Genomic DNA, 14,463 nt, shown 5'->3' with positions numbered 1-14,463 from the left:
ACATGTTTGTTCTAAAAAGGCAATCCTTTCTACTCAGAAAGGATTTATTTTTTCCTGCCAGGAAAGTTGAGAACAGATTGTAGTACTTCATCTTGGCTCATGTATTGAAAGGCAAAGTTATGGAAAGGAGAAAGATGGGGGCACTGTGGAATTCTGAAGGGTGTTCCTTTTTTCTTGGGAGTACGGGAAAAAAATCAGTTGAAAATGAGATCTCCTTCCAAAGAACTCTTGATAAGGAAAATATCACCACAGTGCTCAAAATGGAAGATTAGTTAATGGAAGCAGTATTTTGGGGGCACAGATGACTCAGAATCCAACAATGGGATGTCAGGCAATGTCTTTCTGGATCCCACAGCTCTATGTTTTAATCAAAGGCAATGCGCCCGTGATAGTTTTTTCATTTACCCAGGGGATTCCACCTGTAGGAAACCTGTTAATTACTTCCGTTAGCTCTTAATTGGGAACAGTGTGGTCTACCAGAACATTCCAAACCTCTCCTATTGGCCACGTATCTCATCCTATAAGCTTTTTAACTGGAGCTGTGACAATGAGCAGTGACTCTGCATTCTTTTTCACTCCCCAGGTGAAGGTCTGGATTGGCAGTTAAATGCCCAAATGGCAGGGAGGAAAAGACAAAAGCCAACTCCAGATATTTTGATCTCCAGAAACAGTGACTCTAGGAGTGAAGGACTTCAGCATCATTCCACTCCATCCCATTCATTTCCTGCTATTTAAAATGACCAGGTGGACAATTTCTCGATGTGAGTCAAGGAATTTAAATCTGCCTCTGACAGTTCTTCCCTGAACTGGGCATGGAATACCCACGCTTTGGGGTAGCTTTAACGTCCTCACAGATTCTTATTTCTTCTGTGCCAGCTGATGCTCTTGTCTTCTGCTCAGGACTGAGGGTTCATGGAGGTCCCAGGGATTTATTTTCTATGTGTACCCTTCCTAGCCACCGTTTTATAAGAGTCTCTTTGCTGTGATCCCCATCCTAACATTTAGACATGTGGTGTCTCCCTTGTTACTAGAAAATAAATTAACATGTTTTTCTTTGCAAGCAAATAATCTTTGTGAATTTTTCACTTCTGTAAATTTGTCACAGCAATATTGACTCTTTCAAGAAAGGGTAAAGTCTTCCTGGAGAGAAGTAAATTCCAGGAAAAGGAGATGCAAAAAGCTAGCATCACCGCATAGCTTATTGGCAAAATCAGTTCAGAGGCTGCTGTTTTCCCTTTCTATGTCCCTAGGACCTGAGTCTGGGTGTCAAAGGATGCACCTCCCCTCCCACCCCTGAAAATAATAATGCAGCAAAAGTCCAAGGCCACCCCTTTCTCTCCCCTATCTGAATTCCCAGCTGTGACAACTCCCATCTTGAGGCTGCTTGCCAGCTACACTTCATAGAGGATATGGGGGCTAGGTAGAGAATGTTACTCAACCAACTCGTGTTTAAACACTGTTTATCCATGGAGCAATGGGATTGGGAAGGCAGATGAGGTTTCAGGAAAAGGTGTGAGAAAGATAAAAAATAGTCTTGGTTCTAGAATGGAAATGCAACAAGCGCTGTCAAGGGTACTTCCAGACAATTTCTCTTTTGGCTAGTCATGGCCAGGAGCTTTCACATAACAGCATCCTGGAGAAAAAGGCTATCACAATAAGAGCAGACCGCAGTTCCCCTTGCGGGGCCTGGAAGCCAAGGCAGGCAAGGTCATGGGTCTACCACAAAGCTGACATCTTGGCTTAGAGGCTGTCATTATCCTCAAATTCTAGCATTAAGTCTCCCAAGTCACCCAGATTCCTTCACCCTTGGAAGAGCGCTGTGTGTGGTGGTGGGGGGCCGAAGGGGGGCGTTGTACTCACCGTCATCTCCTCCGGGTTCCCACTGGCTACCTCCACCACTCTCAGGGAAGGGTCCACCTTCACCTTGGCGTGGGTCATGAACTGGATGACAGATGAACTGTCCTGAGGATGAAACAGTGTAACTCGCTGTAAGACTTTTCAGTCACAGTGACAGGGCCCTGAGATCCTAGGTGGAACTGAAATTCTAAGATTCCATGTAGATCAGACAGAAATTTCTATCACTGAATGAAGCAGAGATTTCCAGTCTCTCTCCTGAAGATTCTTTCATATCATAGTGGATGCTGAAAAGCTCTGGAGTTTTGCTGAGTCAACACATGCAGGCTTGTGTGCTGTGGTTTCCAAGCAGCAGGAGCCAGATATTTGGATCTTGGTATTGACATATTCCCCAAAGAGTAGAGAATAAATAAAACCGTTGAATTGTGTACGATAAATCTAGGTCTGGCCTTCCACAGAAGGCATCTGATTTACATTTCCCAAGCATCTTCCTGCCTTGACCACAACCCTCAAACTCTCCACATGAGTTCCTTTTAATTCCTTCTTTGCTCTTCAATGAAGCTTTTGCGGTGGGGGTGGGAGGGGGGGTGGGGGGGGAGGTCAAAGCCCTTTAAGCGGGAAAGAGGGTACCAGACAGAGAGATGAGAAGGAGAAAGCATCTGACTTGTAATAAGTCAATGGTCTGACGAGAAAGGGGATGGGGGTGGTGGGGGGAGGAGGTTCGTCCCAGGTAAGACTCGGGCAGAGCCCATCAGCCACTGTGGGTAGAAGCCTTAGTGTTGGGCTCAGATTTAAAGCCAACAATCCAGATAAAGAGAGAATGGCTCCAAGGCAGGGATGGAGAAGGAAGAAGAGAGGGGCTGGCAAAACTATGACTCAGGGAAGGGCCAGAACATCGAGCCAGTGGTCTAGATGGGGCTGCACTGACTATTGAGGGAGAGGCAGGCTGGCTCCCACTGTGGAAACAGGACAGACGGCCGAGCACTCTGCACCCCACATGTGGAGGCAGCTGGGCTCTGCCAGAAAGGTGTCCTTCTATATTTACTCAGGTTGCCTGCCACACAAGGAGGCACATATTGATGCTAGCTTTGGCCCATGTCCGGTTAAAGCTACCCCTGCAAAAGGAAAGAAGATAACTGTCTCTGCGGAAAACAGTTTCAAGGGGCTCAGCTCATCACTTCCAGAGAAACCACGAAGACCTTCTAGGGAGGACACCTGTGGAATTTCCCTGGGAGTTACACACTAATTATTGTCCTTTTAAAAACACCAATAAAACACATTTGAAATGCTTCTTAGAAGCTTGTCACTCAAAAACAAAAAAACAAAAACTGCTTCAGTGAGCTCATATTGAGCAGTAAGTAATTTTCTATGCAGCAATCTTTTACCAGTTCTGTAGATTTATGGTTTTATGGGTCTGGATATACTATCTCTTCAATCTTGGATCATCATTATCATCATCTTGATTATTGCTAATTATAATAATAATAATGATGACTGTCAAAGTTAAAGGCTGAGCAGATTAGGAGGCATGGAACAGATCTCCTGCAGTTGTAGAAAACAAACACTTTGAAAGAAATCGGAATCCTCAGATAATTTAAAAAAATCAGATCTTACATTTCAAATAAAAACTTGTTAAGGTCAAAGCAATTAAACTGCAAATTCCCTTGTCTGGGGCCTGACCTTCAGATCAAAGGGAAATAAACAGAAGCGGCAGCCCAGGTGAACCACAAGGCTGATGCTGCTCCGTGTCCTTAGGGAGGCGAGGAGCCCCTGGAGCCCCCAGGGAGGTGTGGCTGGCTTTGGGCCTGACAGAGGCTTAACTCCATCCCTGAGATTTCTGCTGGTTTCCGCAGAATATCTGCAAGGAAAATGGTCCTCCAACACCCACATACGACACCCCATGGCTTCCTGCTGTCTTGGGGTATAGACTGGGCTGGGGACAGCAGTCAGTGGGATATATTCCATGGTAAAGGGTTGCCACTGATCACAAGGAGAGAGATGCAGACACCAGGCCAGAGCTGGGGACAAGAAAGGCTTGAGGCTTTGTGATTCAGTACATATGACTGACGTGCAAGCAGCAGCCATCTGGGCCGAGGGTGAAGAAGAAACGAGAGTGGCTTGCCACCATCAGAGCCATGTCAGGGCTCTGTCAACAGTGGCAAGTGTGGCACAGGCAATAAAACTGTCACCAGGGCCACTTGTCAAGAAGAGGAACTGGATGGGTAAGTGTACAGAATCATAATCCCTCAACCTGAGCTGGGGACCCAGGCCAGGAAGGCACTTCCTGTGATGTAATATTCTGGAATCAAAGGGTGACCAGGGGTGGTTCATGTTGGGCCCTCTCCCAGCTCCACCCTTTTTAAAAGGAGAGAGAGCTACAACAGGGAAGCAGTGCCGTGTGTGTCCAATTTGCCCCTCATCAGTTTCCCTTCAAAGCACCCAGGGAGAGCAGAACTGTTCACAGCTCTCCACCAGCCAGAGACGGAAAGGGGGTAAAACATCCCATATCCCCCGTGCCTGTGGCTTATCAGGCCAACGTGTTGCTGCCATGCCTAATTTAAAAAATAAGGCTGGAATGACTATTCTAAGGATATTCACTTATACACTGACAGTTTTATACGGACTGACACACAGTTTTTCCAAAGGAAAATAAAGAGAATCTCTGTGGATAACATGCCTATTTTATCTCCACATGATTGTTTTAAAATCAATTTGTTGGATGCAGCCTTTCATACTAAGAAGTGCTTATGAGAAAATAAATTACAGTGAATTTGTATTATTTTTTTAACCACTTTTATAAACGCATAAGAGCCAAGTGATCTAAGACTCAATAGGTGGATTCTGTGAAACAAGATGTCATTTAAACAAGGGGTTGGCAATCTATGTTTCATGGGTCAAATCCACCCCTTTGCTGGTTTTTGTAAATAAACTTCTATTGAAACACAGTCACGCCCATTCATTTGAGTATGGTTTATGGCTGTTTTCACAACACGATGGCGGGGTTGAGCAATGGCAAGACACTGTATAGCCCATAGGGCCTAAAAAACTTACTGTTGACCCTTTACAGAAAACCTTTGATCTAAAATGTGCAAGTTAAAGTCTGACAGCGACTTTTCTGATGGTCCAGAAGCTAAGACTCCGAGTTCCCAATGCAGGGGACTCGGGTTTGATCCCTGGCTGGGGAACTAGCTCCCACATGCCGCAACTAAGACCTGGCACAAGCAAATAAATAAAAAGTAAATATTAAAAAAAAAAAGTCTAAGAAACAACTGCACAAACAAAACATCTGGGGTTCTTGCTTAAAAAGAGATGCTGATTTGGTAAGGCCTGAGTGGAGTCCAGGATTCTCAGGTCTCAGAAGCTCCCAGGTGATGCTCACACTGCTGGTCCTTGGACCACACTTTGAATAACAAGGGTCTGGCATGTTTCCCTGGCATTCTTCTGAAGCAGAATTACCCGTGGTGCTGGCCAGGACAGTTTTAAAAGGGGCAGGTAGAGTTTTTCCTGAGGAAACCAATTCAAATGTTTTAAAATGAACTCTGAGAGTACAGTTCTTCAGGACTTACCTTCTTCAGTATTTCTGTGTTCAGCAGCATATAAATGTCTATAGTACGACTTTCTTCTTTAGCGAGTGCACTAAGGTTACAGTGCATTGTTAGGCAAGAAATTCCTGTTTTTTCACAGTCCTGAGAAGAATAACCAGAGAATGGTCAAACTGTATTAAGAACAAAGACAAGAGCACAACATTTACAGAATAGGCATTTATAGATACAGAACAGGTATTTATAGAACACAGCATTTATAGAACTGAGGCCTTTCTGCTGCTGCTGCTGCTGCTAAGTCACTTTAGTCGTGTCCAACTCTGTGCGACCCCATAGATGGCAGCCACCAGGCTCCCCCGTCCCTGGGATTCTCCAGGCAAGAACACTGGAGTGGGTTGCCATTTCCTTCTTCAATGCATGTAAGGGAAAAGTGAAAGTGAAGTCTTTCAGTCATGTCCGACTCCTAGTGACCCCACGGACTGCAGCCTACCAGGCTCCTCCGTCCATGGGATTTTTCAGGCAAGAGTACTGGAGTGGGTGCCACTGCCTTCTCCCGAGGCCTTTCTAGGCAGATGAAATCCATAGGAAGATGCAATCATTCCTTCTTGCCGCCAGAGGGCAATCAAAGGACTTCCTGTCCAGTGGGCACCAGAACACGCCTTCAAGTCAAATCTCACTGGTGTACCTTACCTCAAAACTGGATTTTGCAAGAAGAAAGCAGTGGATTTTGTTTTTATTTATTTTTTAAATTTATTTTTAATTGGAGGATAATGCTTTACGATGTTATGATGGTTTCTGCACAACAATGTGTATCAGCTGTGTGTATTCACATACACCCTCCCTCTTGAGTGTCCCTCCCATCCTCCCCATCCCACCCCTTAGGCCATCAGAGAACACAGAGCTGAGCTTCTTGCACTATACAGCACTTCCCACTAGCTAGCTATTTTACACTTGGTAGTGTGTATACTGGCAACCCACTCCAGTGTTCTTGCCTGGAGAATCCCAGGGACGGGGGAGCCTGGTGGGCTGCCGTCTATGGGGTAGCACAGAGTCCGACACGACTGAAGCGACTTAGCGCAGTAGCAGCAATGTGCACATATGTCAGTGCGACTCTCTGCCCCACCGTCTCCTTCCCCTGCTGTGTCCACAAGTCTGTTGTCTATGTCTGCATCTCAATTTCTGCCCTGCAGATAGGTTCATCAGCACCATAAGATTTCAAATATATGCATCAATATATGATATTTATTTTTCTCTTTCTGACTTAACTTCACTCTGTATAACAGGCTCTAGGTTCCTCCTCACAACTGACTCAAATTCGCCCCTTTTTATGGCTAAGTAATATTCCATTGCATATATGTTCTACAACTTCTTTGTTTTGTTTTTAAAGAGACACATTTAATATTTTGGGAACATCCCTCTTAAGAGTTTTGAACACAAGGTGTATTTCCTAGATTATGCGGTTTTTGCCTGGAAGTGAAAAATGTAATTTTATACCCATTGTTTATATTGGGCAAATTGGAGGGCTACAAAGTCACAAGACTCAAGAAACCACAGGAGTAAAGAAAAACATGTTTGACCAAGAAAACATATGAATTACAGCTAGGAACCTAAATTCCAAAGTTACAAAGGAAGAATTCTTTTGTGTTATAGGATTCAAAATGTGTGAATATACATTCATGATGTTTCACATATGGGGTAAAAATTTCAGCCAGATACAGAGCTGCATTTGTCAAACTACTAGATATCAATACATCTAACAGTTCTGAAAGCTGTTAAATAACAGTTGATCATCAGCATTATGTAAGTAAAAATATCCCAAACTTCCAAAAGGCCACTAGTCCTACTAATTCTACCGTCAAAAAAAAGAGGAGGGAAATGTTAGTGAGATGTGCCATGGCTGTAATAAGGAACTGAAGAGATATAACCAAAGATGTGGAGAAAGGAGGCTTTGGAAAAGCATCTGATTCCACCTTTAACACCTACACTTTTAAAAAAGTTAAGGTATAGCTTACATAGAGTAAACAGAATAAATCCAAAGGATCCATCTTGACATATCTTTATACGCATTCATAACAGATCAAGATGAAGACCATGTCCTGCACCTAAGCAGAGTCCCTCATGCTCCTGCCTATCAATATTCCTCCAAAATTAACTGCTGTCCTGACCTCCACTGCCATTGACAGAGTTGCTATTTCTGAACTTCATGTAAGTAAAACACCATCTGTCTTTTATCTCTAGCTCCTTTCACTCAATATTATATCCATGAGATTTATTCATGTTGTTGGGGTGGCAGTTTTTATTGCTTGTAATAATCCAGTATATGGGTACACTGCAACTGTTTACACTTTCTCCTGGCGATGGACATTTGGATCGTTCCCAGATTACTGTGAACATACCTGTCCATGTCTTTGGGGGATACAGGTACTCACTTCTCTTTGGGACATAGCTGGGAGTGGAACTACTAGGTCATAGATATGTTTAGTTTTAGTATATACTGACCAACAGTGGTATATAAAGTGGTTGGACGAGAACCATCACTCTTGATTAGACTCATACTACTGGGAGAAATGTATAACTTTGTACTTGGTGGGTTGCAAAGGTTTTCCCTTTGCCAGCCAATGGAATCTGAAATGTAAATTTAACACTTTGATAGAAACCTCAGGCTGAAAAAATAGGAGTTGACTACAGTCCTTGTGACTTTCTAAGCCAATTGATTCAAACCAGATTTGAGAAATAATGCCAAATAGAAAACTGGCTTCTCATCTCAGACTTGCCTTCCTAGTGAGGACCACCCATGTGAACCCAACGAGTAAGCAAATTCTTACCAAGACTTTTCTTCCCGACTTTGTGAAAAAAGCAAATATTGTATGGAAGATATTTTCTTGTTCTTGAGGGATGATGCAGGGGGTTGGGTTTTTCTGGAAAGAACAGTTTCCCTTCTCTTGGCCCACCTGAAAATGAAAAGAAATCTGGATGAGTGGTCCATCCCAAGAAAAGATCATGAGCCTGGACTCCCTTCAGAGGTGGTCACGGTGTAGCCCAAAGCCAACTGTTACCCTGGTCCATTCTCTAGGAGACAATAATGGCAGAAAATCTGAAAGGCAGACGTAGTAGCATCAACAAGGCCAAATACTAAAGAAAAGTGGATGCTGAGTCATGAAATGACTGAGATGCAATGGCACACAACACGCAAGTGAGATGTGACTAGGAAAGAGTAAGACTTAAGGAACTTTAAAACCAGCCTTACAGCAACTCTGAGATGAGTTCTTTGTCTGGATACAGAAAATGAGACTCAGGTTAAGTCATTTGCCAACAATCACACAGACCAGAACTCAGGTTTTGGACCTAGATCTTCTGAGTTCCAGCCTTCAGGCATGGTCCATGGCCAGAGGTTTTCAAACTATGCCGCATGGGACCCATAGGGTGCTGTGAAACCCCTTAGTGGATTTCCTAGCAAGGAGAAGGGGGCACCAAGCAGGACTGCTATGGGCCCCCATCTCTATTCCAACTAGAGCATCAACCACCTATAATGTCATTTAAAACCAGGATTCTGCTACCAAAAAATAAAATAAAAATTGGGCAACCATTGCATTGGGTCATACAGGAGCTTATATGCCCAAGGAGCTCTTGTTGAATTACCTGATTTTGCTTCTGAGAGCTTTTGAGAGGCTAGTGGAAAAACAATGCTGAGCAACAGTGATGTTAAAAAAAAAATCAAAACAATAGTACAGTCTTCCATGTTGGTTTCTTTAAAAACAACTCTATTTTTGGTGCCTCAACTGGGGAAATATTGAAAAAAAAAAGAAGCCTCCTTTATATATCATCATATCAAGTTGTTTGTATTTGAAGCCTTGACATGACTTAAGGTCAAGTCACAAAATTAATAGTAATTCATAATTTAGGATTATGTTTACAATTGATTTTAGCCAGAATCATCTATTTAAACTACACTCTTCTATCTTTAATGCCTTTGAGTAAAATATAGTGTGTTTACATTGATTCAAGAATGCTTCAGCTTCTGATTTGTGGTAAGGTTTAAATTTTTAACATGGAAACTTCTAAGTTCAGCTAACAGTACTAATCTTTGGACAAAGAACTACAAAATCTCCAAATGTGCTAAATAAATCTCTATTTTATCTTTGAACATGTATGCCTGGATTTACTATATATGCCTGAAGATAAATAAGATGAAGGTTTATTTCCTCAAATTAACTCTTAGAAAATAGTGTTACCTTTAAAACTTTCTTATACTTTGGGGACTCACTGTTCTTTATAATACATTGGTAGCCTTTCCCTTCTCCAGGGGATTTTCCCAACCCAGGGATCGAACCCAGGTCTCCTGCATTGCAGGTGGATTCTTTACCAGTTGAGCCACCAAGGAAGTCCAAGAATACTGGAGTGGGTAACTAATCTCTTCTCCAGGGGATCTTCCTAACCCAGGGATCAAACTCAGGTCTCCTGCACTGTAGGTGGATTCTTTACTAGCTGAGCTACCAGGCAAGCCCTTTGCTATACATGCCTGAAGATAATTAAGATGAAGGTTTATTTTCTCAAATTAACTTTCAGAGAATAGTGTTGCCTTTAAAAGTTGCTCATACTTTTGGGACTTACCCTTCTTTATAATACATTGCATTTTGCTTGTTTTTGGCCCTGTTCTGCAGCTTGCAGGGATATTAGTTCCCCAACCAAGAATTGAACCTGGGGCCACAACAGTGAAAGCCCCAAGTCCTAACCACGGACTTCCAGGGAATGAAAGGGACTTCAGTTCAGTCGCTCAGTCGTGTCCGACTCTTTGCGACCCCATGAATTGCAGCACGCCAGGCCTCCCTGTCCATCAAACTCATGTCGCTCTTTAAAAAAAGTATTTTGTAATTTGATACTCTCTCAATTGAAATCTGGGAAGATATACCAGCCTGAAATGGTCTCAATCAGAGTTGGTTCTGGATGCTTTTTGAGGTTACTAGAGGCAATTAATGGGAAGGAGGCAATGAGATTTAACATAGATGTGGACATTATTCTGGGGTGCAACTTTTTTAAGTTGTGATAAGTATTTTAAAGTTCATTTTTAGAAAGCAAAACATAGTTGCTTACGTTGTGAGAATTGTGAATATCATTTTCAAGACAAATGAGAAAAACAACTGTTGTAACATTATGCAAATGAGTCTTTGTGTCTAGCAATAGCATTTTAGCATCAAACACGAATTCAAAATGTTCTGCATTTCAAATAAATTAGATGAATTGAAGATGATATGCTTTGGAATACTGTCAACTTAAACAGTGGCTTTAATAATGCAATCCATTGATCTCAGAAGATGTACATCTGCATGAAATCATTTTGTGAAATGTGTGAATGAAAAGAACAATATAAATTAATCTAGTATTCTTTTATAATTTTCAGTGTGCAATACCTGATTAGGTTAAGTATTATAAGTAGGTATTTACTTTTATAACTTTTTTTAAAAATTAAGGTAAAATTTACATTCCCTAAAAATGCACAGATTTTAAGGATATAGTTTGATGAATTTTGACAAATGAAGTCATGCATATAACCACCATGCCAGGGAAGGGACAGAACATCCATTACTCCAGAAAGATTCCCTGACTCTTTTCCAGTCAACTCCCATCCCCCACCTCAAAGGCAATCACAGTTCTGATTCCTGTTAAGTTGGCCAAAAAACTTTGCTAAATTCACCTCTTTGGAAAAGTGGGGGATTGTGTTCTTTGGGGGTTGCTCTCTTTTTGGGTATACACAGCACCTCGCAGATGGAAAACATTTTGTTCGACCATTTGAGAACTTGAATGTGTGCTCATGTTAATTCCAATCATATTTCACTCGGAAGCATGTGGGTCCCTATTTTCCTGTTTGTCTTCAGTGGCCATTTGCTAAAAGGCTGTTGGAGGGACTGTCCTTCTGTAGCCCTGTAGCATTCACATTCCCCTGTGGAGCTGACCAGGCTGGGCTCCTCAAAACACATTTCGTCTGGATTGAGAGTGACGGAACTCTGAGTCTTGCAGGATGCACCCGTTCCTAATTAAAATCAGGGTTGCGGCAGAGCTCCTCCTGGCTCCACAGTGGGTGATTCAGGTTTCCAGGCAGGGAGGGGAAGTGGTGGAGCAGAGCCCCAACTCAGCCAGATTCACTGTCATTCCCACAGGACACCAGCACCTTGGGGCAAGGCGCGGAGAACCACAGCAGGAGGAAGGAGGACCAACTTTGGCTCCAACGAATGGGGCAGAGACACAGCTCAGAGCTCTACCTTCCTTTGTCCCATTGGAGTCTCAGAGGGCCTGTGAAAAGGGTGATGATGGGGATGTGATGTGATCTGATGTGACATCTGATCTGCCCTAGGGGAATCTGGAGAAGGGAAGCAGAAGTTGAGTTTCTGGTGAATGAAAATCTCAGCCAGTCGTGCTCTGACTGTGGTTACATGGGAATCACTTCAACTGGGCAAAATGACAATTTTGGGGGAGGTTCAGGGTGGTCTCTCTCAAAGGAGAATAAAGGTTGCTCCGTGCTGCACAAGTCTGGTTCAGGCCAGCTAATCCGCTTGTAGACTCCCTCAGCTAAAATGAGCAACTCAGGCCCTGGCTAGGGTCTTGAGGGTGAGGGACTGTTCTGTGTGCATGGATAGGACAGGTGTGACAGACATAACGGCACTCGACACTTGTGCAACCCTTACTGCACACCCCTGTGAGCTGAGTGCAGTTACTGTTAGCATTTTACAGATGAGGAAGTTGACAGGCAAGGGGAGGCCATGTCTCCCAGAGGGCAGGCAGCAGAGCTGGGCTAGAGCACAGGTCATCCAGCTCCAGAGACCTTCTTGCAAACTTTCCTGCCTCTTAGGTCCAGAGGCTGAGGGTGGGGCTGGGGTGGGGGTCACGGACGGATCAGGGGTGGAGATGGAGGTGGAGGGAAGCTATCCCTTCCTGTTCTTACCCAGGTCAAAGGGAAGGAACCATGAACCCCAAAGCCCAGAAATTTCAGAGTCCTCCATCTGACCCACTTCTGCTCCATGGGAGATAAAGTGCCTGCTGGCTGGGGGGCCAGGCCACTCCTTGCTGTCTCAGCCTGGAAGGGGAACAGAACATCCCGGAATGTTGTTTCTGGAAGGCAGCTCTAAGATCATGTGGTCCCGTGGCCTCGGCTGACAGATAAGGAACCAGAGGTCCCGAGTTCCGTGACTCGTCCAAGGTCACCTGATTGGTTGGTGGCAGCAAGCGGCACTCAGTGAAGGAATCCTCTGGCACAGATGTCCTGGGCCTTAGTTTCCTCATGTGTGAAATTAGGATGGTGGTCTACAGGGTCACTGAGGTTGTCCCCAGTTGTTAATTATGCCCCTTGAGGATTCTCCTGCCTTTTCATTAGCACATGGAATCAGCTAGCCTCCTGCTACATAGATAAGCAATTACTCAGCACCCAGCCCCCACAACTGGGTTCTAACCACTCTCACTGGTGGTGAAGTCTTCAAGGGCAAGCAAGGTTTTCTTCTTGCAGACAATCCAAGCACCATGGCACTCATTTTCCAATGGCTTCATTTCTGTGGCTGACCAAGGACTCTGCGGCCATTGCCCCCTGCTCAGCCCTGCCCACCCACTTCTCATCTGTTTTCCAGACTATCTGACTCCAAACACTTCTCATGACATGGCCGCTCATGTCCTCAGGGAGCTGAAACAGGCCATATCTACTGGAATGTGAATAAAAGAACTTTACCAACACAGAAAAAAGGACAAGAGGATGTGGGACACAGTGTCAAGGCTGAATTTGGCCAAGGCAACTACGGAGGGTTTGCCGTTGCCATCTGGCCTCCGCCTCTCGCCTGGTCCTGACCCCAAAGAAAACATTGTGCAAGTTGAAACCAAACACCGGTTGTGATTTGGGAAACTGTGGGGAGCCCAAGAGAACGTGGACATCATTTAGTGGCAGAGTTTCGGTCAGCCTCAGTCAGGGGAACCTTCGTGGTCAGAAGCCTCCAAGGGCACAGGCCTGTCCAAGGATGAAGTATCCTCAGTGTACTCTAGGTAGCTGGGCAAAACCTCATTCAAGATACTGGGTTTGAAGTATGAATTGAGCCTGACTCATGGGTAAAACATGGACGGAGGAGCCTGGTGGGCTGCAGTCCATGGGGTCGCGAAGAGTCGGACACGACTGAGCGACTTCCCTTTCACTTTTCACTTTCCTGCATTGGAGAAGGAAATGGCAACCCACTCCAGTGTTCTTGCCTGGAGAATCCCAGGGATGGGGGAGCCTGGTGGGCTGCCGTCTATGGGGTCGCACAGAGTCGGACATGACTGAAGTGACTTAGCAGCTTAGCAGCATGGGTAAAATATTGAAAAAGGGAATTAACTCTCTGTCACCAGGTGGAAAAGGACATCTAGACTCCCTAGAGTGTGGTGATCTGATAAAAGGGCTGGAAGAAACAGGGTGTGTCCATGTTGTAGCCTCAAAAGACCAGCCTGTACAAGGTGCTAACAGTAGGTGGCTGACTTAGGAGTGAGAGAGAGGACACAGGTGTCTCCCAGGTGCCCAGAACACAACAGCCTTAACAGAGTCCCTGTCCCTGGGCCTGGAGGGACAGGGAAGCCCTTCAACCTGTTTTCTAAGTCTTCCTGCTCCAGGCACATCACCTTGGAAACTGATTTTAGCTGCTTAAGGCCCCTTCTCCATGCTGAGTTCAGGTATAAATGGGAATAATACTAGCTAACATTGGGTGCTAGTCTACAGTTATGAAAGTGAAAGTTGCTCAGTTGTGTCTGACTCTTTGCAATGCCATGGACCATACAGTCCATGGAATTCTCCAGGCCATAATACTGGAGTAGGTAGCCGTTCCTTTCTCCAGGCTATCTTCCCAACCCAGGGATTGAACCCAGGTCTCCCACATTGTAGGTGGATTCTTTACCATCTGAGCCAAGAGGGAAGCAAAGCTATGGGGTAGATTTAATCCTTGCAACACCCACTCACAGAGGGTGCTATTGTCAGTAGGTAACCATATGATTTATTGTCTAAATGGGGGTATTTTTGAGAATGAAGTGGGGGAGTCAACCAGACAGAACAGCAAGAAAGGCCTGT

The 14,463-nt window shown here is 44.4% G+C and overlaps 1 protein-coding gene across 1 annotated transcript in view; it reads right to left on the bottom strand.

Annotated features, from left to right (window-relative positions):
- The window catches only part of ITGA9 (integrin subunit alpha 9), a 366,537-nt gene that overhangs the window by 33,079 nt on the left and 318,995 nt on the right, over positions 1-14,463 (bottom strand). Inside the window, 3 exon segments of the mRNA XM_070360514.1 lie at positions 1,861-1,962; positions 5,421-5,540; positions 8,222-8,347. Of these exon segments, the coding sequence (XP_070216615.1) occupies positions 1,861-1,962; positions 5,421-5,540; positions 8,222-8,347 (348 nt within the window).

Source organism: Bos mutus, chromosome 22 (genome assembly GCF_027580195.1).
Source record: "Bos mutus isolate GX-2022 chromosome 22, NWIPB_WYAK_1.1, whole genome shotgun sequence".
Classification (NCBI taxonomy): domain Eukaryota; kingdom Metazoa; phylum Chordata; class Mammalia; order Artiodactyla; family Bovidae; genus Bos; species Bos mutus.
This window is presented reverse-complemented; position numbering and strand designations above follow the sequence as displayed.